General features: G+C 51.8%; 8 protein-coding genes across 8 annotated transcripts; 2 read left to right on the top strand and 6 right to left on the bottom strand.

The window, feature by feature from the left end:
• Nucleotides 1-457: 457 nt before the first annotated feature.
• VE01_07801 (uncharacterized protein) lies at nt 458-4,674 on the bottom strand. The gene is made up of 2 exons (XM_018277234.2): nt 1,997-4,674; nt 458-1,880 (listed from the first exon to the last, which is right to left on the bottom strand). Exons 1-2 carry the CDS (start codon nt 4,155-4,157, stop codon nt 1,042-1,044), a joined length of 3,000 nt encoding a protein of 999 aa, XP_018127969.1. The 5' UTR covers nt 4,158-4,674; the 3' UTR covers nt 458-1,041.
• Nucleotides 4,675-5,424: 750 nt separating this feature from the next.
• VE01_07800 (uncharacterized protein) lies at nt 5,425-9,285 on the bottom strand. Its single transcript, XM_018277233.2, has 5 exons — nt 8,769-9,285; nt 8,463-8,600; nt 8,108-8,401; nt 6,236-8,046; nt 5,425-6,139 (listed from the first exon to the last, which is right to left on the bottom strand). Exons 1-5 carry the CDS (start codon nt 8,910-8,912, stop codon nt 5,626-5,628), a joined length of 2,901 nt encoding a protein of 966 aa, XP_018127968.1. The 5' UTR covers nt 8,913-9,285; the 3' UTR covers nt 5,425-5,625.
• On the bottom strand, nt 9,286-11,451 carry VE01_07799 (uncharacterized protein). Its single transcript, XM_018277232.2, has 2 exons — nt 11,131-11,451; nt 9,286-10,956 (listed from the first exon to the last, which is right to left on the bottom strand). The coding sequence occupies exons 1-2, from the start codon at nt 11,189-11,191 to the stop codon at nt 9,767-9,769; spliced, it is 1,251 nt and encodes a 416-aa protein (XP_018127973.2). The 5' UTR covers nt 11,192-11,451; the 3' UTR covers nt 9,286-9,766.
• A 284-nt stretch (nt 11,452-11,735) lies between these two features.
• Nucleotides 11,736-14,794, bottom strand: VE01_07798 (uncharacterized protein). Its single transcript, XM_018277231.2, has 7 exons — nt 14,214-14,794; nt 13,915-14,080; nt 13,722-13,852; nt 13,473-13,676; nt 13,063-13,414; nt 12,142-13,009; nt 11,736-12,091 (listed from the first exon to the last, which is right to left on the bottom strand). Exons 1-7 carry the CDS (start codon nt 14,549-14,551, stop codon nt 11,946-11,948), a joined length of 2,205 nt encoding a protein of 734 aa, XP_018127972.1. The 5' UTR covers nt 14,552-14,794; the 3' UTR covers nt 11,736-11,945.
• Nucleotides 14,795-14,884: 90 nt separating this feature from the next.
• VE01_07797 (uncharacterized protein) lies at nt 14,885-15,621 on the top strand. The gene is made up of 3 exons (XM_018277230.2): nt 14,885-14,978; nt 15,032-15,159; nt 15,217-15,621. The coding sequence occupies exons 1-3, from the start codon at nt 14,971-14,973 to the stop codon at nt 15,300-15,302; spliced, it is 222 nt and encodes a 73-aa protein (XP_018127977.1). The 5' UTR covers nt 14,885-14,970; the 3' UTR covers nt 15,303-15,621.
• On the bottom strand, nt 15,449-18,302 carry VE01_07796 (uncharacterized protein). Its single transcript, XM_018277229.2, has 3 exons — nt 17,007-18,302; nt 16,393-16,949; nt 15,449-16,336 (listed from the first exon to the last, which is right to left on the bottom strand). Exons 1-3 carry the CDS (start codon nt 18,037-18,039, stop codon nt 15,701-15,703), a joined length of 2,226 nt encoding a protein of 741 aa, XP_018127976.1. The 5' UTR covers nt 18,040-18,302; the 3' UTR covers nt 15,449-15,700.
• A 146-nt stretch (nt 18,303-18,448) lies between these two features.
• Nucleotides 18,449-20,427, top strand: NOP12 (Nucleolar protein 12). The gene is made up of 3 exons (XM_018277228.2): nt 18,449-18,616; nt 18,671-19,804; nt 19,857-20,427. The coding sequence occupies exons 1-3, from the start codon at nt 18,491-18,493 to the stop codon at nt 20,367-20,369; spliced, it is 1,773 nt and encodes a 590-aa protein (XP_018127975.1). The 5' UTR covers nt 18,449-18,490; the 3' UTR covers nt 20,370-20,427.
• Nucleotides 20,428-21,350: 923 nt separating this feature from the next.
• Nucleotides 21,351-22,671, bottom strand: VE01_07794 (uncharacterized protein). The gene is made up of 2 exons (XM_059463910.1): nt 21,724-22,671; nt 21,351-21,669 (listed from the first exon to the last, which is right to left on the bottom strand). The coding sequence occupies exons 1-2, from the start codon at nt 22,624-22,626 to the stop codon at nt 21,520-21,522; spliced, it is 1,053 nt and encodes a 350-aa protein (XP_059319486.1). The 5' UTR covers nt 22,627-22,671; the 3' UTR covers nt 21,351-21,519.
• Nucleotides 22,672-23,176: the final 505 nt, after the last annotated feature.

The following is a 23,176-nucleotide window of genomic DNA, read 5'->3' as shown; positions in this document are numbered from 1 at the left end:
TAACCATTGATTGCCCATTGACCATACCCGTCCTACCCGTGCTCCCCATCCGTGCCTCCAATTGCCCATCCCCAATCCCCGGCGTTCTCTCTCCTCCACCAGCCTCCCCCATCTCCAGCCCTACTACCCTAACGCCTCCAGAAATTATATGGGGTACATATCCAACTACCAACTAGCAAACAGCTCCGTACTCTACATACACCGGGTACAGTATCATCTATCACCGTACCGCCCATCAATCATCACCGCCCCCCTGTCTCAGACATACAGATACATATGCGCATACATAGCATAACAATTACCACACCGTACCACCATTCAACCACAGATTACTCCAGCCAAGTACCCCCCTACCTCACTCAATCCAAAAGCTGTAAAACGGCGTCTAACCCCCGCCCCACCAATCAACCCAGAACGTGGCCCTCCCTCCCGCCTACCCGCCTCCCCCAGCACTTACCACTTACGCCGCGATGACATTCACATACATACTCACCTCACCGACTCCCCTCCTTGCTAAAACAGATCGATAGACAGCTTACGGAGTACAGACCGCACACTCCATGGTCCCGGCCGGAGTCTCAGCCGGTCGCCGGTCGTACACTGCACCTCATCGATCGAGGTGGTGGTCGTCGCCGGGCCGTTATGCACCCGTCTTGGGAGAGGACGTGGTGTCACCACATTAATCTGTAGCTTAGCTATGCCATGCCAGCGCGACGTTTGGGCCTGATGCTATGTGTTCAGGTATGTATGTATGTGTATGTGTGTAGGCCATATAATCATAAAATCTATCCATCTATCCATCTATATTGTGTCATTCTATATAACCACCCATCTCTACCCATCCCATCATCCAGTTTAGAGGCCCAACTTCGGACCCCCATCGATGAGCAGAGCAGCCGCCCTTCCAGGTTTCTCAAGTTCAGGTTAAGGTTCAGGTTCAATAACCAACCTACACGAACCCAACTCCTTAAATCCCTCAACCCCCCTTGAATATCCCTCACCAATTCACATCCCCCATCTCACCCTCCCTCCCTCACTCACTCACTGCCTCTTCTCACCCTCCCCCCTCTCCTCCCCAATCAACTCCTCTCTACTCCCCGCCCTCCCCCTCTCCCTCTTCTCCCCCCCCTTCTCCCTCTTCTCCCCCCCCCCAACCTTCTCCCCACGACCAGGCACCTCCGGAATCCCCGCAAGATGCTGCCCCTCCCCCCGCCCCTCAAGCTCACTCATCTGCACTCCCCCACTCCCGCCCCCAACCTGCGCCTCCAAATCCCCCGGCGCCCCCTCCTCCTTACTCTTGCGTCCAAACAATCCACCCTTCTTACTCCTACTCCTCACACTCCCACTCCCTCTACTCCCCGTCCTCCCCAGACTCGCTCCCTCCCCCCCACCACTTTTTCTCCCCTCCCCCTCCCTTTCTTTCTCCTCCTCATCCTCCACCTCAGCTTCCCTGAACGAGACAGGGACGCGCACCTTCGGCTTATCATAAATATCCCCCATATCCGCCCCGCTACTAATCCCACTCATCCCGAGCGAGAAATCAACACGTTTACTCATCTGTCCCATACTCTCCTTCCTTCCCCCCGGCACCCTCGCGCTCCCAGCTCTCATACTCCCCCTCTGCCTCAGAATCGAAGGATAGCTGCCCAGTTTCGATGGCGGAACCTCGGGGATCGTAGAGGGGTGAGAGGGGGATTGAGAGGCGCTGGTGGGGGAGCGGAGGGGGTGGGGGCTTGGACCTGGGCCGGAGCTGGGGCCGGAGCTGGGGGAGAAGGGGTGTTCGACGGTTGGGGGGGTGTAGGTGTTGTGGGAGGACATGTAGACGGGGGCTTCGGGGTTTTGGCCGGCCCATGTGCGGCGGGGTCCTTCTATGCCGAGGTCTTGGGGAGGTGTTAGTGTTGTGCTTCTTATTTTAGAGAAATGGGAGGAGGAGGGGAAAGGGGGGAAGGGTGGGGTGATAAAGGGGAAAGGTGAGGAAAAGGGGGTTATGACGAACCTTGCATAGCAACCATCAAGGCACAAATGAATTTATTCCGTCTCTGCAGACGCAACAACTCATTCTGCCAGTTACTCTTATAGAAGAAGACAACGTTCATACTAATGCTGTACGCCTCATACACCGTCCTCAGCTCCGTCAGAATATTGCTCTGATACTCCCTATTCTCCGTCGCCACGAACTCCATCAGAGCCACCCTCAGCCCCTCCAACTGCTCAATCGTCGTCCCGAACTTCATCGTCACCGGGACCGCCTCGGCGAGCCCACCACTGCGGCGCTGGTTGAGGATGAATAGCGTATTCAGGTAGCTGTTGGGAGCTTGCACGACGTGTCCTTCCATCTTCTTGAACTCGGTGAATAGGAGCGCTATCTCCTTGACGAAGTAATCATCACCCAACCCCGCCGCGCCCGTGTTTCCGTAGATGGTAACACGATCCCCGACATCGAAGGGGTGCTTAATGAAGACGAAAATGATACTCTGCAGCACCTCCTGCGCCGTCGCGCTGAACAGCCAAGACAAGGCCAACACCGCCGACCCAGCACTCGTCAGCACACCCGCCGCGCTCGTCGAGATCAGCGAGATAAACACCAGAATCGTAATCACCGCCACAATAAACAGAAACAAATCATCCAGCTTCCCCACCACCGAATCCAGATCCTTCAACGACGCCGTAATCGCCTTCCTCTCGCGCCCGATCTCCACGCACACCGCCTCCAGCTCCTCCATACTAATATCACCATTCATATCCTTATCAAACATCCCGAACGCCGCATCCGCCTCCTCATTATTATCAAACGCCGGCGCCAAGTCCTCGTCAGACACCGTCTCCGCACCCTCAGGCGCAAACGTGCGATGCAGGCGCCGCGCGAGCACTTGGCTCCCCGAAGTGCTGCTGAGGAGCTGACTAACGACCTGCTGCGGCTGGGCAGTTGATTCGACTTCGCGCCCGGCAAAGTCACCCGCTACTCTCCCCGCAACGTTGCCGACGCGGTTGAAGCCCTGTTTTACGCCCTTGCCGGCCTTGTTGATGTATTTTAGGGGGGTTTTGAGACCGGTGGATTCGTCGGTGGGGGAGGGGGCTTCGAAGTCGGAGTCCTTCATGGCGATTTTCTCGCGCGAGTAGACGTACAGCTTGACGAGGGAGCTGGTTTGGAATTTGTTGATCTCGATGCGGTCGGCGTAGGTGCGGAGGTGGAAGCTGATGGCGATGAGTTGGATGATTATCTTTTCGATGAAGTTGAGCGTGGCGCAGACGAAGATCGAGATGATTACTTTGTTCATTGTTTTCTCCCAGCCGCGAGTGGTCTTGTCGCCGTCAGAGTGGTGGTTTACCATCGTTGGGAGGAAGGAGACTTCCACGGCGAGCCACCAGAAGAAGAGCGCGATGGGGACTTCAAGCTGCCTTGCCATGTCTCGCCACACCTTCTCGGAGTTGGTGAAGATGGTGGCGATGAGACCCACGGGGTATGGGATGCACTTGGCAATGATCCGGCCCAGCCACAGCGTAAGCCAGAAGATCTCAAGCCAAATACAAAACCACATCAGCCTGACGTCTCCCACAGTCGCATCTTTGAACAGGAACGCCCCGAGGAGCAGTGGTATCAGTATAACCAGCGCCACAGGCGTGATATAGCACAGATACCGCACGATGAAACTCGATTGGTGGACTTTGATAAACATCTTCGCCAACCGCGTCGCCGGTTTGGCGGGCGGCTGATACACCTTGGTCTGCTCATACACGGGCGTGGTGCCGATATCAAATTCATCCGCCGGCTCGGTATTCACCCTCGACCTTGTCCGGGCGAGGGATCTGGTTCTCGACAGGGTCTCAGAGTGTCTTTCTCTTTCTCTTTCCTCGTTCGCTTGGTTGACCGTCGACTCCGCCTTCAGCATCTCGAGCTCATCGTCGAGCTGCTGAGACTGCTTCTGCTCGAACGGTGACATCGGGGAGCACCCCCGGGTATGGAGGCGTTCAGGACCTCTGTCATAGCTCGTATGTACACGCAGCTTGTTCTTATCGATATATTCATCCGTAGATTCATCGTCATCTACCGTGCTCTCGGATGGGCGGCGTCGCCTTGGCGCATCGGAATCGAACGCTGGGAAGGCATATTGATCTAACTGATCTACGTCTTTGAATTCCGTAGTTTGAGGAGGCATTGCTGGCCAGCCAACATTCGAGTTTCGAGATGGGTATATATGCGATTAGGGAGGTAGCGACAGTATGTTTGAAGAAGAAAGATTATCACGGTTTGGGAATCGATGATGGGCAGATAGATGGGCGGTTGCGCGTCTTCGTTCCAAAATAGAAACCTCACACTAGGCCACATTGTAGAGGTAACCGGTTGGCAGCCGTGTAAGTTGACCCAGGGGAGAGTCGAGAATCACATATGGAGAAGGGGATGCTGCCAATTAGGTCGAGAATGAGGGAATCAGGGCACTGAGAGTGGGGGAGGGGGAGCGGTACAGTGGGTTTTTGATGGGGAGGAAAGATGGAGATATGGAGATAGAAGATTGAACGGGGCAAGAAAAGTGGACGTAGGAGGAGCACTACGACGTCTAGTGTCCAACGGGGTGCCTCACTAGGAACCCACCAACCGATGCCGAACGGGGTTCAGAGCAAGATAAGGGAGCGGGTTGAACCCTGGATGAGTCTGGAAAAGTCCAGACCGGAGGCTGTACAGGTTATGATTTAGGATTTACCTCTGTGAGACATGAGAGAAAGAATGGGCATCTTCACTGGACGACGATCGAGCGGGAGGGTGATGATAGGCGGTCCAGCCGTACATACATGCAGTATAGAACGTAGTAGGAGATATTAGGAATATCACACAAATTAGACCAGGGCCAGCTTCTCCGTGGCAAAGCGGTCGAAAATTGTTTATTTTAGTCCGAGTCGCAAGTTTGGTACTTGGTTATGGGTGGTGGATATGTTGGAAAGCCAGGTACTGTTTATAGTGACGTCAGATTCTGATATCTCCTCGTAAATAACCCTGAACTTTACAACAGCTTGTACTCTTCTCGCAAGGATTTATACGCACTTATACCCATTTATGAGCATTTTATACCACTTTCCGCCACCTCCATCCCGTCTCCCCATGCATTTTCATCATCGTCGTGCAAATAAGAGTGTTGGATACTAACTGCTTGTGGGCTTCCGATGGGGTCCCCTGTGGCTGTGGCGTCACTAACGGGCGGAACGAAACGGAAACGCAGGCTCTGTGCCGCACGCTCTCCACCTTGGCACAGGGAGATCTTCGGTAGGTTGCCCTTTTTAATCTGGGATTTCTAATTTGTATTGCAATTTATATTACTACAGCGTATAGCATAATCGTACGAGTGGCAGAGTGAGTACTTTATAGAAATGTTGGAAAGATGTCGGCATAATGCTGGTGCAGCCAGAGTGCGGATTCACCCTGAAGTTGGACTGATATATCACGTGTATTCTTATTCTCTTGGCTAGTTTACACATGAAGTAGTTTCATGGACAGCCTTCCATCATCACATGAGACAGCATGAGCCTCTGTAGGAAGACAAGACAGCATGGGCCTCTGTGTGAGAAGACAAGACACCATAAGCCTCTATAAGAAGCATTAGACAGATCCCTCCAGCCAACCCCACTACCATCCTACCAAGCAACCCCCTTTTCCACCTTAGCCGCAGCAGTCTTCTTCTCCTCCCTCTTCCTCCTTTCCTCCCCCCTCAACACCTCCCCAAACGGGTTACTATTCCACCCCCCCACCCCCTCCATCCCCTTCACCACCGCCGCCGCCGTCCTAACCACCTCCTCCACCCCACTCTTCAATTCCTCTCCCCAATGCTTCCTCTCCCCCCCAGCCTCGATCTCTTCGCCAAGCATCCCCTCCCATCCCTTTCCACTAAGGCTCACCTCGAACCAGCGGGACTCTTGGTGAGTCTCTCCTCGTCCGGGGCGCGCGGAGGCGCGGTAGACAATTTGCCCGGAGGGACTGCGGCCCACGCGCTCGACGAGGAGGTCGTGCATTTCCGTGATGTGGAGGAGGATGGTGCCGGTGGTGCTGGTGTAGGTGCATTTGCGGGCGATGCGGATGGTGGGGAAGGAGAGGGCGTGGGGGGCGGGGAGGGTGAAGGAGAGGGTTAGGTTTGTGATGTCTGTGTTGGGTCTGTTCGAAAGAAAGGCAAAAAAGTTAGCTGTGCTCTCAACTTCATAGGCATCCGCGGCCAAATACTGTGGGATAAGGAAAATTGGGGAAACTCACGGAACATAAAGGCCCTCAACCAACTCCTCCGCCCACTCCTTATACTCACCCTCAACCTCCTGTCTCCCCGTACCACAAACCTTGAAATCCCACACGCGCTTAAGGCAATGAACCCACGTCTCCCCCAAACACGTCTCCCCCGTCTCACACTTCCACCGAAACGTCTCCGCATCAACCGTCACCACAAACTTCCCATCTTCTCCCCCAGCACCTCCATCTCTCGGATCCATACAAGAGAATATATACTCAATCCCCCACTTCGGCGTCTTTCCCCAAAACTTACCATCCTGCTCAAACAACTTCATCCCAACAATGGCCTCGACATCTCCCGCCTCCTCAGTAATAAGTGTAGTCATATCGGCTCTACGTCCCCCCTCAAACCATCTCGCCATTCTCTTCCTATCCACAATACCCGCCGTTCCACGGGCATCAGACTCAGAAATCTGCAACGCGTCGTGGGCGATCCAGATACGTCCGATCTTCACCTCGAGTTTGGCGCTGCCACGCCAGCCGCGAAGGGCCTGAAGGATAGGCGCGGTGGCGGTGTGGAGGGAGGTGATGAAGTGGGTGCTCAAGAAGGACGGGGGAGCAGCACGCACGAAGGTGTTTCCAACCCAGTGTCCTTTGGAGTTTGGGGCGGCGCGGAGGTTCATGGTGTGGTGGTAGGTGCGGGTTGAGGGTTCGGAGGTGGTTTGGAGGGTTTCCATGAGTGGTTGTGGAGAACCTGTGGTTGGTTTGGGGGGCTCCGAGGGTGCTTTGACAGGCCCAATTGGTAAGCTTGGTGCAATTGGCGCAGCGAGTGCGGTGGGCAGGAGGGAAAGGGGTTGCAGCGTGAGAGAGATGCTGTCTTCGATGTCCATGTCGAGGAGGGATCCGCGTTGGGGAGCTGCGCGTTGGGGAGCTGGGCCTCGAACTAGGGGTTCGAATAGACGTCTGAGGTGCGGTAGATGTCTGAACTCCGGTGGCATGGTGTCGATGGCAGTCGCAGCCTGGACTGGGGAGACACTAGCGTTCTGCTTCTTTGCATCCCTGGTGGAAGTTGTCCAAGCGATCTCACCAGCCCGGGCATTCTCACCAGCCTTTTGCTTCTTTGCATCGCCACTGGGGGTTGTCCCAGCGATCTCGGCAACCCGACTGTTCTCGCCAGCCTTTTGCTTCTTTGCATCCCCAGTGGAAGTTTTCCCAGTGCTCTCAGCAGCCCGAATACTCTCACCAGCCTTTTGCTTCTTTGCATCGACACTTAGAGTTTTCCCAGCGCTCTCAGCAGCCCGACTACTCTCGCCGACCTTTTCTTTGACAGGAGAAATCAAACCCTTCTCCTCGATTGGTACATCCTCCGGCACCGGTTCACCCTCCTTCACACCCCTAACCCAAACCACAATTTCCTCTTTCTTCTCAAGCTTAATATCCTCCTCCACCTCTTCACCATCCACCTGCTCCGCGTCCTCAATCACTCCCACCAACGGATCCACATCTCCCTTCCCAGCAAACTTATGCTTCGCAAACACCTTATACTCACCCCCCTTCTGCGCCTCATTAGTCACCGGGTCCGGTTTCTTTGGCAATGGCAAAGGGCGGAGACCGCGTCGGTTCTCATTGTAGATGGCGCAGCGCAGGACGGCAGATTTGGAGAGGGCAAGGTAGGGACTGTTGAGTGTGGGTGGGTAGGCGGAGATGTCGAGGAGGGTATTCTCGTAGAGGTCGAGTGCGTGGATTACCTTTACAGGGGTAGGGACAGGAGCGTATTCGGTGTGCTCTTCGGCGTAGAAGAGGTGGGTTTGGTTGGGAAAAGGGTTGTTGAAGAGGGGGACCTGGGGGTGGTTAGTGACAGTTGGTGATGAGTGGGTGGGAAAGGGGAAGGGAGGCCCTTACCTCGTAGTCTCGAACTTTATCGAGTTTGAGGATTGCACGGTGGCAAGTCTCCTGGTCGGGACCGACAATTGTAATCATCCTCGCCTCAGAGTTATACGTCAAAGTACACTCAGTGAGTTGCCCAATCTTCACTAGCAGCTGAGTACTAAAGAGACTACCGAGTTGCTCAATCCTTGGGCACGACCATTCTGTCTTCATGAATCCCTTAAGTAGGGCGTCATCTGCAGCTTCCTTGATCTCAGTACGTACTCCTAAGGGAATTGGTCCGATCTTGGTGGCTAGAGTGCTCTCTTTCTATAAGAGAGTGTGGGTTAGTCATGCACATATCAAGATCACACTTTGTAAAACGACTTACCGCAACAGTTGGCCCAACCTGCTCCTTGAGGAAGGCGTCAATCACACGAGAAAACCTAGTATACACCATCGCCTTCTCTGCCGGGAGGCAGTCGATCTTGAAGAAGTGCTTGTCATGATCATAGCTCAGTCGTGCAGCCTGCCAGGTCGCATTGTTAGTTAATATGCATAACTGCAGCTAAACGGGGGTATCCCCGCTGTAATATGCGGGTACGGGGTACAGGGATCATAGATCAGGGTAAGGAGATACCATATCAACAGAACTAGATCTGGGGATAGGGTGAGAGGGGAGAGAGAATGAACTTACAAGTCCGAGACCTTCAATTTCAGCAGTAAAGTTGACCTCCAGCTGCTCCTTCGCAGCAGGAGTAACAGTCCAGGGACAGGTGTAGTAGAACACAGCTGGGGCAGAGCCCTGGCACTGTGAGGAGAAGAAGATGTAGTATGACATCGTTGGGGATCTTATGGGGACAAACACCCTGCCTCGAGATTGTAGAAGTATAAGCTTATATAAAGCCTTATTGCAAGGTGAGCATAGAGCAAGGTCACTCACTCTATGCAAGTATGAAAGTAGAAGTTGATGTAACAGAATTGCAAAGTTAGGTGTTGAAAAAGGTCAACTTGTGTTTTGTGAATTTTGGAGATTATGGGGGAGGTGAAATACTGGGGCAACAGAACAACCCCATAAGCATTTTGGTAGTTTTCTTGAAGGGACTGAGGCGACAAGGCATATATAAAATATGCTTAGGGGAAGACAAAGAGACAAAGAGACAAAGAGACAAAGAACAAAGAAATGCAGCAAACAAAGAACAATGGCTTGAGGCTAGAAAATCGATTTATACAGTACTGTAAGGCTAGAACCCCTCCACCCCCCAAAATTAAGCTGCTAGATTATTTAAGAAGCCAATTAAACCTTCATCACAAGTTGAGAACAAGACAAGACATATACAAGAAAATAAAGCCATTAGACAGACGGGTATACAAATAGGACTGGAATAAAGTACGGCAAAAGCCTATCCATACTTGCCAACTTGTTATAAACGCCAACGATGCCTGCCTGCCGTCCAAAGGTTCCCATATCTGCCAAGTAGTAGGTCCCGTATCTGTCATCTCCTTCTCCATTACCAGTGCCAAGCTAATCCGCCACACTATGCTGTATGCCGTTCTATAGTAGTCGTTAAAAAGTCCTCCTTCATTTGGAATTTCATTATCCTTCGCCAAGTGTGTGTGGTGTATGTGCCGTCATTGCAAAAATAAAACTCCCGTCGTTAAAAAAAGGTTCCATTAGAGTTCCCCCCACCCCGCTCAATCTGTATCCCTGTTCTTGTTGACACCGAGCGCCCACTTTAGCTTATGGAGCGCCTCCTTCGTCTCGGCGAGGGTCTCTTCATTAGCCTTCTCCTGCGCGAGTGCCTTAGTCCTGATACCAGCAAGCGAGGCATCCTGTTCATCCCGGTGCGCCTTCGACGTCTCGGCAATCGTTTTATTCTCGTCTTGCAAACGCGCCAGGTTCTCCCGTTGCTCATTGCACAGCTGTTGCAGCGCATCCAGACGTTCACCATCGCGTAACCGCTCCTGCACCAGCCCGGTGATCTCGCCGCCCAGCTTGCGCACCGTACGGTCGACCACCTCGCCTTGCTCTTTCCAGTGGCTCGTTAGTGCCTTATATCGACCTTCCATTAGCAGCGCATAGTTGGCCGCCTCGTCGACTTTCTGCTTCGACTCGATCTCCAGCCTCTCCATCGCCTCGCGCCATGTGCGCTCACGGTCAACAGCGTCGTCGGCCCGGCGTTTCTCGGCGTCGATATGGTCCTTGATATCCGCGAGCTGTCTCTCACGCTTTTTGAGTAGAGTCTTGTTGATGGCGGCGTCGTGGAGACGGCCCTCATAGTCGGTTTCTATGACATTGATCCGCTCCTCGGTCATTATGACGGCTTGGCGCGCCTCCTCAAGGTGCAGTCGCTCGATCTGAAGGTCCCGTTTCAACATGTCGTTTTCTCCCATCAGACGCTCGATCACTCGTCCACTCTTTCCAAGATTTGCACGGCCCACGGCAGAGCTCCATTGCCCGTTCGGCGTCGAGCCGTTGCTTCCGCCACCGTTATCCTCGGCGATGGGGATGTTGGGAGGGTAGTTCTTGGTGCCGCCAAATTCGGCGGATATCATTCGCACAGACGAAACCCGGGGTATCCCCAATCGCGAATCCACCGGGGTGGAGGGTGTGGCATTGGGTCGGTTTTCGGTGTTGGTTCCATTTCCTCCGGCACCGGCATTGTTATTCCCTCCACCTCTCTGCTTTTCGATTTTCATAGAATCCATCGACGGCTTAGACGAAGGTTTGTATAGAGGTTGGCCAACATCATCGTCGTCTTTGTTCGTCACTAGCTTCACGCTATTCATGGCTGCGGCAGACATTGGTGATAGTGATCTTGAATGAGCATCGACAGGGCGGGCAATTGAATCTTCTCGAAGGCCTCTGCGGGAGGTGTCTGTATCTGTTTTGTGTCAGGAACACGATCAGGTAGCGCCAACTGCATGGATTGACACGCCTAGACGTCATTTGTGGGAATTCAGGGTCGCAATTCTAGAGTAGGGGACCTCTTCGCCCGAGATCTCAGGCGCAAAGGATTAACTGGCAAGGCGGCTGGCAAACCAGCGAGGCTGCTTACTTTGATCTGGCAACCCGTGTTTATGAATCGGTACTGTCCCTTGGGGATATTCTCGACCCATGGCTCATCTCGCCAGCTCCTCAAACAAATAATATGTACGTCTCACACAGTCTCAACAGCGCTGCCAACAAACAAAGAGCAGTAGTAGTAATATGGAAACCAGAACGTAACGAGTGACTGGCGATATACGCAGAACGAAGCGCTTCTATGAGAGAGAGAGATATGGTACAGGAATTGGCGGCGATCGCGTTGAAGGTCGGTCGCCTCAATTATACACTTCCCCTGGCCCTGGTTCCACTGTTACCCGCGTTTCCCAAATTGTCCATGGTTACCGCCTTACGAACGCGGCTGTGGCCGCATCATTGCTGACTGGGCAACGACAGCCTATCAACCCGCATCAAGAGCAGATGTTTTGCATGAAACGAAACAGATTTGGCAAATTTGGGGAGGTAATGCTTGAAGGGTTTAAGGTCGATCCACATCAATGCGCTTATTTTAATGGTTGTAGGGAATACATGGAGCAGGTTGCGAGTCGTGCTGTCGCATAATTACGGTGCACACGAGAGACAGGACAGTACTATCATATCGCTTATATTACTATAGGCCAGAAATTTAATCATTGAATGCTCTCTGCCATTCTGCCAACTCCTCCTTATTCGTACACCTCTTGGCACAGGTATCTAGCTAACGGGATTGCTCCAACCTCATAATTCCCAAAAAGAAAAACGCCCTTCTAATGCATTAAATCGCCATCCCTATTGTCCCAAGCCTTGCAAATGCCAGTACAGATACACGAAGGGGTATCCCTATCTTACTCAGGCCGTTAACAGCGCTCCGTTCTTCCCTTCAGACCCGGCTATCAGTTTTGATTCACTGTTCTCGTTTGTGTCGCTGTTTCGCTCGATGAACCCAGGGCGCCATTTGGTCAGGTATTTCGCTGCCATTGGCTTGGCATCGTCATCTGTGCAATGTTAGATATATATAGCGTGCAGAGGGTTTAAATATACTTACAAGTCCGCCATACGTCCTCGACGGCATCCAAGGCAATTTCTCGAACTGGTGGACGCATCATGACGAGGTACAGCAGGCTGGTTAAGGCGAGGTTCACCATAGCGGGGTCCCTGCATAACCCCTTCACCCTCTCGAGCATCTCAACAGTGAGTCTTGGAATCTCGCCCAGAAACCTCGTCAGAACTTTATCGCGAGCGTCGAGATATGGCATCATACCATCCAGCACTCGGAGCACCCATTTGTCGTAATGACTTGTTGTAACTGCTCCGGCCCTCTCCTGGATCCGATCATTGTACCACTCCTCGCATAGCCAAGCAACGGCCGTCTCAATCCGATGCCTGAAATCCTCAAGAACGTATAGGTAGAGTGCATCCCGGATATTATCACCGAGAGTCACCCTCGCCTCGCCACCTTCTGATTTTACTACACCTGTAGTATCTTCCAAACCAGCCGGCGCGCGAGTTGCCAAGCGCGTCACGATCGTGACCCATGCCTCCCTGTCGTATGTGCTGGCAGCAAGGCGGTTGATCCCAGCTTTATTCTTCTTTAATGCAGGGTCCTCGAGCGTTTGCATCACCGAGAAGACGCGCGCTACTGTATTTTTCCCGTTCTCCATCACTTCTTCGCTGGTAAGTGCTTGTGGTTCCGGCATCTTAAATGGCCCGAGTGCCACCACCGGAGGTCGGTCTGGCGACTCTTCTGGCGGAGCATTGTCGAGTTTGTTCAATATTTGCTCGGTATCCTCCGCCGCCTCAAAGTCGGGCTCGTAATCGTCGTCATCTTCTTCCACGCCCAGCGGTGCTGTATCTGGGTTCAACTGTGAAATTGCAGTCTGAGTTCCGAAGGATTCAAAGCGATCGCGGACACCCTATGGTCGTAATTAGTTACTGGCCAATCTCTACATAGCAAACATGGACTTACCTTGATAGCTTGCTTCAAAAGACCCTCGTCCAGTTGTGACATGAGGGCCACACCAATCGACGCAACCAAGTCTTCCGGTATTTGTGAGACATCAAATATCAACCCTTTGTCCTGTGTGATTGTGAACAACTCCGCGATGGTGTGTGGTCCTGGGCTAAACGGTGGGATGACAAGGTTCATTATTGGAGCGGCAACAGCAGCTCCAAGCTTTTGTCGTTTGGCTGCATCGTTCGCGTCCACCAGTTCAGGGGGACCGCGCTTCCTGTGTGCTTCATCGAATATCTCCGTTCGTGACCGGATGAGACGCTCGACATATTGCTGAATGCGCAGGGCCATGGGACCTTGGGGATCACTGCACCGCACCAGTCAGTATATCCTGACACAAATTGGGCATTGTGAGTCTAGCATACCGTTTGTGAACATGCATGAGCAATATCCGTGTTGTCTTCTCCATAGATTTCGCCATCACACGGAGTTTGGGCGTCATAGGCGAGTTTGCGAGTTTAAGGGGATTGAAGTTCAATATGGCATGGAGGATTTTATTGGCAATGGCCGGGCGAGCACGGATGAGGATGGAGAGGGAGTTTAAGGTGGCACCAATGAGTACAGCATCACTAATAACTTAGCAAGGCGGTACGTGAAGAGCGAGGGGAACTTACGTCGGGTTCTCGTGAAGTACTCCAAGCATCCTGTCCAACAGCCCAGATGCTTCGGCTTCAAGGTTTCGTTTTGGTATCAATGTATGATTTTCCGGCACCAATGCGAGGGATATGTCGAGTGGATCACCGTGCTGTGAGAATAATATCAGTGAATGAACCAAGAGAGCTGTAGGGTGTCTGAACGTGCACTTACTCTTCCATTTCCATCTGGTGGTGCTGTTTGAGCCAGAACCACTCTTTGTGAGAATTTGATACAGCATATTCTGATTCCTGGAGGGGCGGTATCCCAAATTCGAAGGATTCTGGTCTTGATGGCAGCCATCTTCTCCCATGTCGGTTTGTCATATGGATTATTGATTCTAAGACAGACCATTGTTAGACGCGGTTCAACATGGGCATGACAAGGGCGCAGAGGATAGAGCCATGAGGGTAGCAGCAATCATGTCAAATTCCACAGCAAATTGCTAGGCTAAGTCAAGGGGGTATACATACATCCAACGGAGGACAAAAGGGTATATACTAGCTGCGGTCTGAACGACGCTCTTCACAACCGCAGGATCTTCGTTGACATTCTCGATCATAGACTTCAAGTTCTCCAGGACGATAAGACTCAGAGTTTCTCTCTGGCTGGAGGATACTGTTGGATTCGAGAAGGTTTCGGCTAGGAAGTCGGCACCCCATCTTCGTAATTCTACTCTGGCCGTAGGTCCAATAATCGGAAGTATCCCTTGAATAATCTGCGGATAATAGTTGCCGTCGCCCAGTACAAGGTTTCGCGCGGCATCAAGTTGACTCAGCTGGTCGCTGACTGACAGAGTAGGCGCTGCCATCGCTGCTACATGGAACTATGCGATTGAGTGAAGGGGATGTTGAAAGAGCCAAGGAGGGTCGTAGAAAGATGTTCAGGGAAATGTTGTCGCTGTCGGGTTGGACAATGCCGACGTCGCTTGCATGCTGTATTCAAGTACCATAAAATAGTATATTCCCCGGGTGTCTACGTGTGTTATACCACCTTGATGCTGATTGTTGATTATTCTTTGATGGAAACGAAGTTGTTTGAAGTGAAGGACGTGACGTGAAGTTGCAGCGCAGGTGTAACATGATGCGGCGCAAGCTATGACCAGCATAATTCTGAATGGGCGCTAGCGTGAAAGTGGATCTACTCTGCATCGCCGCCGCCAAAGTTCACTTGCCTTGTGCCGAAGGACCATATGGATGTTTCTTGTCAGCCCTCATAAATAAAGTCAAGATGCCAATGTACGGTCATTCCGAAGCCTGCAATTAGGCTTGTTTACTAATTCTCTCTGCAGCATTCCCAAGTCGTCATATTATGACAAGAACTACAAGCAGTCCCCGGCCTTGATCCGGGCGAGGCGGCCGTATCTCATCAAGAACATGCTCACTGGTGTTGGCATCTTTGCTTTCACCATGGGAGTCTGTATGTTACTCGCTTCTTAAGTGGTACGATACTCAGATTACTGACAATTGCCCTCAGATGCCCTCACGATCAGAGCCGTTGCCCAGGACGAGTTCGAAGATGTTATCGTCCCCGACGCCCCAAAGAAGACGACACCCCAATAGGATAGGAAAGGATTGTAACAATAGGCGCTTAAGGGTTTACTTTTGCAATTTATGAGGAAGAATGAAATTCGCGGCATGGGTAGGAGTGGACATTGGGTGGTGACACAGTATACGATGGCTCAGGAGCGAACAAAGATTATATTTCTCTCCAAAGTGGGCGAGTGGAATCTCAACTTCATTGTACTACTATCAGTGTAAACCAGAGCATGTACAGAATAACCTGATGTACAGTGTATATAATTTCATGGCGTCATAATTCGCCTTGCCTGCCGTCCCAACCTATGCAGGGTATCCATCTCCATTAGTGCAATAAACCTCCTACAAAGAAAAAAGAAACCTTGCTCTATACTCCACGCTAATTGCCAAATGTGAATCGCACCCGATGAGTGAAATTTGAATTAGAACCTCCCATTCGTGACTGTCGCCGGCTGTTCGCGCTTGACTCCCACCCCTCCTTCGTATGAGAACTCGTGGAGGGGTTCTTGCGGTCGAGGCGGACTGATTAAGGGCGGGTGTGAAGCCTCTGGTCCGGGCTCCATGTTTTGACGGTTCTCGTGAGGCTTGGGCTGTTCATTAACGGCTGCGGGTAGCCTGCTCTGCTCCAGTAGCATCGACGGCCGCCGACTCCCAAGTGGAGAAGGTCCCATCTTTTGTGGTTGTGGCGCGTTATTGAAAGTGCCTATCTGACCCCTTCCAGCGCCAGCAGCGAAATTATTGCTTTGAGGTTGAGAGACCCCCGAAAATGTTCCAGATACAGGAAGTCCGCCAGCCTGCTGGTGTGTCTGCCGACGCGGCTGTCCCCCCACTGCCATCGAGAAGGGGCTACCTGTTCTTGGGCCCTGCTGGGCAGGTGATTGGCGCTGGAGAAGGTGCACATGAGATGGATGCTGTGGGTTGGCCCAGGGAGTTGATTCAATAAACTGTTCTTCAGCTGGTTTTAAAGCAGCTGCTGACGCCGCAGCACGTATCGCGGCGATGTCTTGCAGTGGTAAACTTGGCTGTGCTCGCTGTTGCGGCTGTTTTTGGCTGGATTTCTATTCACATGTCAGTACTACAAATATAAACAGCGATCGACACGATGACAACTTACGCCCATCTTCTTGAAGTCATCTTCCAGCTCTGTGGAAGTGGCTGGCGCCATTGCTGGAGCTGCTGGAAATCCTCGGTATTTTGCAATGCCTGAGAGAACCGACACTTCCAGGTTATATGCGTATTGATCCCGAACCTGGTCTTCTTTCTTCGTATTATATCTTAACGCGTAGTCATCCACGCTTGAGCCATGAGCCCGCCTGTCGTGTTGGATCTCGTACCACTGTTTACCCAGAAGCTCGAGTTTCTGCTCGCGAATTTCTCGCACTTCCTGGTAGAACTGTGACAATATTTGTGCTCGTTTTCCAACTGCAGACTTTTCTATGGTTTCTCGTGTGTAATCGGCGCGTCGCATCTCTATCCTCAGCTTCTCGTCTCTTCGCGCATCAATGCAGTGCATCATGGCAAGGTACTCGGGGTGTATCGGTGGGTCTTGCTTCAACATCCATTCTTCGTGGTTCAGTTTCGCCAGTCGGTCTTCGTGTAATCTATCTCTGAATGACGAAAAATGACGCTCTATGTCCGTCAATTGCTCTAGGGCTATGCGCTTTCTCTCCTCTGTTTATAATCGTCAGCTCGCTCACAGGCAAATACACGGTGCATGGATAAACTCACGTTCTTCTTCATCCCTCAGGGCAGCCTCTGCGTCATCAGCTTCGACCTCTGCATGATCCTCTTCTCCTTCATCGCTGACTCCTTTTACGGCGTGCTTGTCCGTAGGCTCGTTTGCTTCGTCTGCTGCTATCTCCTTGCCATTCACGGCGCTCTTCCGCCGCCTCTTGCTTGTTCGTAACTGTTCCGCAGCCTCTACACGTTCCTCCAATTCTTCATCAATGTGTAGTTTTTCTTTCTCGTCGGGATGCCCAGCCTCCTCGTCTTCCTCTTGCCCGTCAACACTTTCGACATCGGACAAATCTCCGCTAACGGGATTTGGAGTGTCTTCGTCGCCTCGCGCAGATACGTTGTCATCAACGGCAAAGTCATCGCCAGGTGGTTGCACAGATCCAGTGCGCTTCCTGAGAGGTTCGCCGGTGTCGGTCGCATCGGCTGAGTCGACGTCCAGCAATTGCGACCGCTTCCTCTTCTTGTTTGTGAGATCAAATGCGTGCATGATATCTTTTGGTTGCGCTATAGACTCTTCCAATTGTGCTGTTGCAGCTGCGGCGTCATCGGCGGCGTCTGCGACAGCTTCTTCTTCGGCTGCAGTTTTTGGCGAATCTGGGAGCGACAGTTCATCGTCAGAAACATCGCCCGGTGGGTTATCCTCTTCATCGGACTCCTCTTCTTCATCCTCTTCAGCTCCATATTGACCGTGCAGATTTGACGGAGCCCGTTCGAAAGTGTGACTCTCCGTGTGCGAGTTCAAAACGACGTCTTTGTGCGTGCGCTTCTTGTCGGGCGAAACATCCAGTCGCTCTGTTTCAGCTTCAGAATCGTTTTCTTCTTCCTCTTCATCGTCCTCTTCTTCGCTTGCTTCGTTGGATTCCATATCATCGTCGAGGTCATCCTGCCCGTCGTCTTGGTCGACGTCTTGCTCGATGTCGCTCAAGCTGCTCGAGCCATCCCCCAGGTCACTCTGGGCATCTTCTGCGTGCTGGAGGTTATCTGGGAGAGGCAGATCACCTTGACTCTCTATAGCAACGCTCATCTTGCGCTCAACTTGCTTTGGGTACCTCTGTGCCTGCAGCTCGAATGCGCTTTCACATGAGGATCTGCCCGTTTGTCGATTCAGTGCGCGTAAACGGGGATGAAGCCGCGGTAGTTGAGAGGCAATAGGTCCGATAGAAATATGATTGCTTGTTGAGTTTGAGTTCAGTAGAAAAGCACAGAGCTTAAGATAATGTATTCCGCTGTTATGGCCAGCTGAAAGGCAGTAAACGATCGAGATTTGACTCCTCAAGAAAGTAACGGTGCGGGCATGGCCAAACTGTCTACCGCGAGCAATCGGCAATACTCACGCTAGCACCGGCGATCGCCGTGACGCTTGGACCATCCAAAAATTATTGGGACTTTCTTTAGATTGTGAATTTGATATCAGAAATTCACTTTTCCGCAGAAAACCAAGATAACTTCACTTCTTTCCGCTCAATTACTTCACAATGGGCAAAAAATCACGCGAAAGCAATGGTGCATCCAAAGAGAGCAAGCCTGCAAAGGCACCAAAATCCTTGGTCGCAGTTGAGGCAGCTGTAGACCCTACGCTGGCCGCTCTTTTTGCTTCAAGTGTACGTTTTTACTGACATGTATCGGGCATTTTCACATAACTAATATTTCTATAGGCTGGCCCTGTACAGGCGCCACCAAAAAGCCGCTATGAAGAAGCACCGCCCCCGAGCAAAAGACAAGCCGCTGCCGAGCAGGATGAGGAGTCCGACCTTGAAGAAGACGAGGAAGACGAGGGAGACGACCAAGAGTTAAGCAGTGTGGATGGTGATCTCGACGACGAGGATCTAGACGGTTTGTCAGAGGGGGAGGAAGAATCGTCCGACGATGGTGGCGCACCACTCAACCCATTGGAGGCAGCTGAAGATAAGGCTCCCCGCAAACGCAAGCGCGATAACAAGGAGGAGGACCTGGAGGGGAAATACCTGTCGAAACTGGCCAAAGAAGAAGAGAAAGAAGAGGCTGAGCGCAAAGCTGAGCGCAAGCTGAAGCGCCAAAAGCTCCTGGTGGAGCAGGGCGAGCAAAGCTCAGAAGACGAAGATGAGGAGATGGCAGACGCAGAGGACGCTGAGATTGACGAAGAGAAGCCGAAAACGCGCCAGACTCCAAAGGATGTACCAATGCACGAATCTCTTACCGTGGATAAGGAAACCTCGGAGCTTGAGAAGGCGGCTCGCACAGTCTTCCTTGCGAACGTCTCAACCGACGCGATCACCGACAAGAAGGCCAAGAAGACGCTGATGGACCACATGGGCTCTTTCATTGACGACCTACCACCGCCTCTGGATGGCAGGCCAAAGCCCAAGGTTGAATCCATTCGCTTCAGATCTACCGCCTACGAAAGCACGCTCCCAAAGAAAGCCTCATTCGCGACCAAGGCCCTGATGGGAGCGACGACGAAGAGCACAAACGCCTACGTCGTATACTCCTCCTCCTTCGCCGCCCGCGAAGCCGCCAAGAGGCTCAATGCTACAGTGGTCCTTGACCGCCATCTCAGAGTCGACGGTGTTGCGCATCCCGCCAAAACCGACCATCGCCGCTGCGTGTTCGTCGGTAACCTCGGTTTCGTCGACGACGAGAGTATGATGGACGAGGGCGACGAGAACCAGCGAAAGCGCTCCAAGATCCCGTCAGACATTGAGGAGGGTCTGTGGAGGCAATTCGGCAAGGCTGGAGAGGTGGAGAGCGTGCGCGTCGTCCGCGATGAGAAGACCCGTGTCGGCAAAGGCTTCGCATATGTTCAATTCAAAGTAAGTCACATCCCAACTATCCAAATTTATGAACACAGCTAACCGCTCCCAGGACGCAAACGCCGTCGAAGCAGCACTCCTCTTCAACGAGAAGAAGTTCCCACCTATGCTTCCCCGTGTCCTGCGCGTCACCCGCGCGAAGGCCATGAAGAAGACCGCCAACGCACAGAAGCGCGAGTCCGCACCGCGCCCAACCATCAAGGGCTCCAACAATCCCAACAACGTGGTCATCTACAACCCGAAGATGTCAGCGCAGCAGCAATCGCTGCAGGGACGTGCAGGCAAGCTTCTGGGTCGTGCTGGTGCGGCGCAGTTCAGGAAGCGTGAAGAGGGAGGGAAGAGTCAGGAGAGAGCTGGCGGGGTGGGACAGGCTGTGGCGGCAGGGATTAAGGGGCCGGAGGCGTTTATTTTCGAGGGTTATAGGGCTAGTTCGAATAGTGGGAAGCCGAAGGATCTTAAGTTGGGTGGGAAGAATGTTAAGGGGAAGGGGAAGCCGAAGACGAGGAGTAGCCAGAGAGCGAGTGATTGGAAGAAGACTGGGGGGAAGAAGGCTCCGAAGTCGTAGTATAGTGGTATATATGGGAAGGGAATAGTGTATAAATGATCATGATACCATTACGGAGTTCACTGTGCATCTTCAGTTACGACGCCTTTGGTCATGTTGCTACAGCCCCTACCAACCCTTAAAATCTGCGGCGGAGTGCATATCACGCTATAGTATGCTTCAAGCTCGTTCGAGCAAGAATTCTTTTGACAATAACTTAGTAGACCGTACTTTCCACACAACTACCACGGTCTACGAACCGGTCACTTGGAAGCCTTGCTGTTCCCGTACAACAAAACCATTCGGTGCAACGTCCCTGGTAGAATAAAGGCCAGCTTAATTTAAATTCCCTTATATAAAGAGGCGAACTTATCGGTAGCCGATTAGCACGGTACCATCCCCAGTCCCTTTATGGTGAACTGCGGCCTGATGAGCACAGCTGACACATCGTAGTACTATACAGCTTCGATGATATAAGGACTGCCCCATAGCAAAAAGAGCCCAGGATGGATCGTCCTTTACAGATAGAAGAGCTGGGGTTTGCACACTACCTACAGGTATGCTACCCTTTTTGTCTATCCAAGTAGATGTCTGGACATTGACAACGTCCATAGGTTTCACATGATGGCATTCCTGGGGTTGTAAAATACCGTCATGATTCTAGCGCCTTCTCTGGAGGTAATGTCGAGAATATGTAGCTAACTTACGAAATAGAAAAAGCGATGCGGGGGTGTCGGTATTGTTATCCCCAGTTCACCTTGCAAGCTGCCGGCCACAGCCTTGGGAAATATGTCATCCATGCGAGCTGTTGCCTAGGTTTATAGAGCCTATCACAGGTAGTGTTAAGCGCTGCATTTAATGAAGCAGCAAATCCTCGTCGATAAGTGTCATATTGTTAGGCAATAGGTGTTAGATTATTATACAGCCCATTATTTATAATAAAATGAAGACTGGACTATTTCATTTATAACATAATATAATATTGTAGTGTTAGAATTACTACTCCATTCAACAATGTGATAGCAAGGAGGCTGCTGAAAAGGGCAGCTTTCGTCCCTGTTTTACGCATCTCGCTTGCCTACGATCAGTAGGTCAGGCTACATCATTTTAGTCACCCTTAAATCCAACAGCGGTAGCAAAAGCATAAGAGTGGAGGATATGCTTTTAAGTCTCATGTCCGCACTATCCCATCTATTCTATTTCGAAGTTTCGCTATATGAACGGGTGTGCTCTTGCAACAACCACCAACAATAATGGACCTCCACGACTCTCGATCTCGTGCGCGGCTAACAATATCGAACAATGTTTCATCCCATAGAGTCTTGGACACAGTTAGTTCGCCAGATGTATATTCATAGGCAAGGTTTAGACATACCGAATTCGATCCGTTCTTGCCGGTTTCCCACTGCATCGTCGTCGTGTTGTACACTTCTCCATTCGTTGCATCCGGATATATCACCAGATCTGGCCATTGATCAACTTCACTAGCATCCACCATCCTATTAACCGCTTTCTCAAACTCCATAATCAACCCCTCTACTTTTCCTAGCCGAGTACAATTAATGCCAACTCCGCTAGGACTCGCCGCTCCCTCCTTCTTCCCAAGCATGGCTCTCACAACCTGTTCCACAGAACTCCCATCCGGCAATACATTTCCCTCGCCAGGGAATACACAACTAATCCAAAATTCCTTCTCGCATCCCCAAACCTCTCTTGCGACTGCACCCATTGCTTCTCTCACAGCCGAGACCTCAGATAGCAACGGCAGCGTCTCAAAAGCTAGAAAGTCAATCTCCTCCCAACATCTTTCCGTCACTGGCGTCTCCATCCCATCATAAAATAGCCTTACCCTCTGAAGATGCCACTCCCGCAACCACTCCGCCCTCACACGATCCCCATATCTCCCGCTATACTCCTGCCCCGGGATCATAGTCGCGCCATACGCACCGAGACTCAATGCTAGCCGGCCGCTCCGCCCTTCAAACGCAGCGCGTGCGATCTTAACGGCGGAACGCATGTAGCGGGTCGCCTCTTGTTTAGGGACGTCGCACCGTGCAAAACCTTCCAAGGACGCTTGATAGGTAGCAGTAAGCAGGATGTCGGCACCTGCACGGGCAAAGGCAGTTTGCACATCTTTAAGAGTAGAGGGGCTGGATAGCAGTAGCTGCGACGACCAGAGTGGCGTGCGCTCATCAAAGACGCAGCTATAGGAGTCTACCAGCGTAGTTCCGAGGCCGCCATCTAGGAGGAGGATCTGAGAGGCTTTATGGAGGGTCATCTTTAGGGATAAGATGTGTTGGTTGTACTGGTTGTTTTTATATTGCTCGACTGTACACCTAAACCTCTCCCCTAAAATGAACTAAACGGGATTAAGGTACTGTTTGTGCTAGCGTGACATGTGACAGAATTTAGTGGACAGATTGCGCTATCCGCACTGGAAATGTTATAACAGGCACACGACACAGTTTAGCAATTTCACTTAAAGCGTAGGTTCAATTCATTATTTACGTAGATAGGCAGAAATATACTATTTTTTTCTATAGGAAAGGAGTACAGAAAAAGCACCCTGTTGAGTTCTATTAGTGTTTTAGATCAGCAGGCAGTTTTGCCTAAACTAGGCACGCTAAACTAGAACGGAACCTAGCCGAGCTAGCACACTGAAAACTACGCCCTACTTGATGTCTTATAGTATACTCTATTTAACGATGAGATGGCTAGGAGGCTGCTGAAAAGAGCATCTTTGGTCGCTGTTTTACGCATGCCGCTTGCCCGGCTTTCAATAATCTCACACCCCTAACTCAATAACTGAACAGCCATTATGTGCTTCA

This window comes from Pseudogymnoascus verrucosus (genome assembly GCF_001662655.1).
Source record: "Pseudogymnoascus verrucosus strain UAMH 10579 unplaced genomic scaffold scaffold_40, whole genome shotgun sequence".
Classification (NCBI taxonomy): Eukaryota; Fungi; Ascomycota; class Leotiomycetes; order Thelebolales; family Thelebolaceae; genus Pseudogymnoascus; species Pseudogymnoascus verrucosus.
Note: the sequence above shows the minus strand (reverse complement) of the source record. Positions and strands in the feature narration are given on the sequence as shown.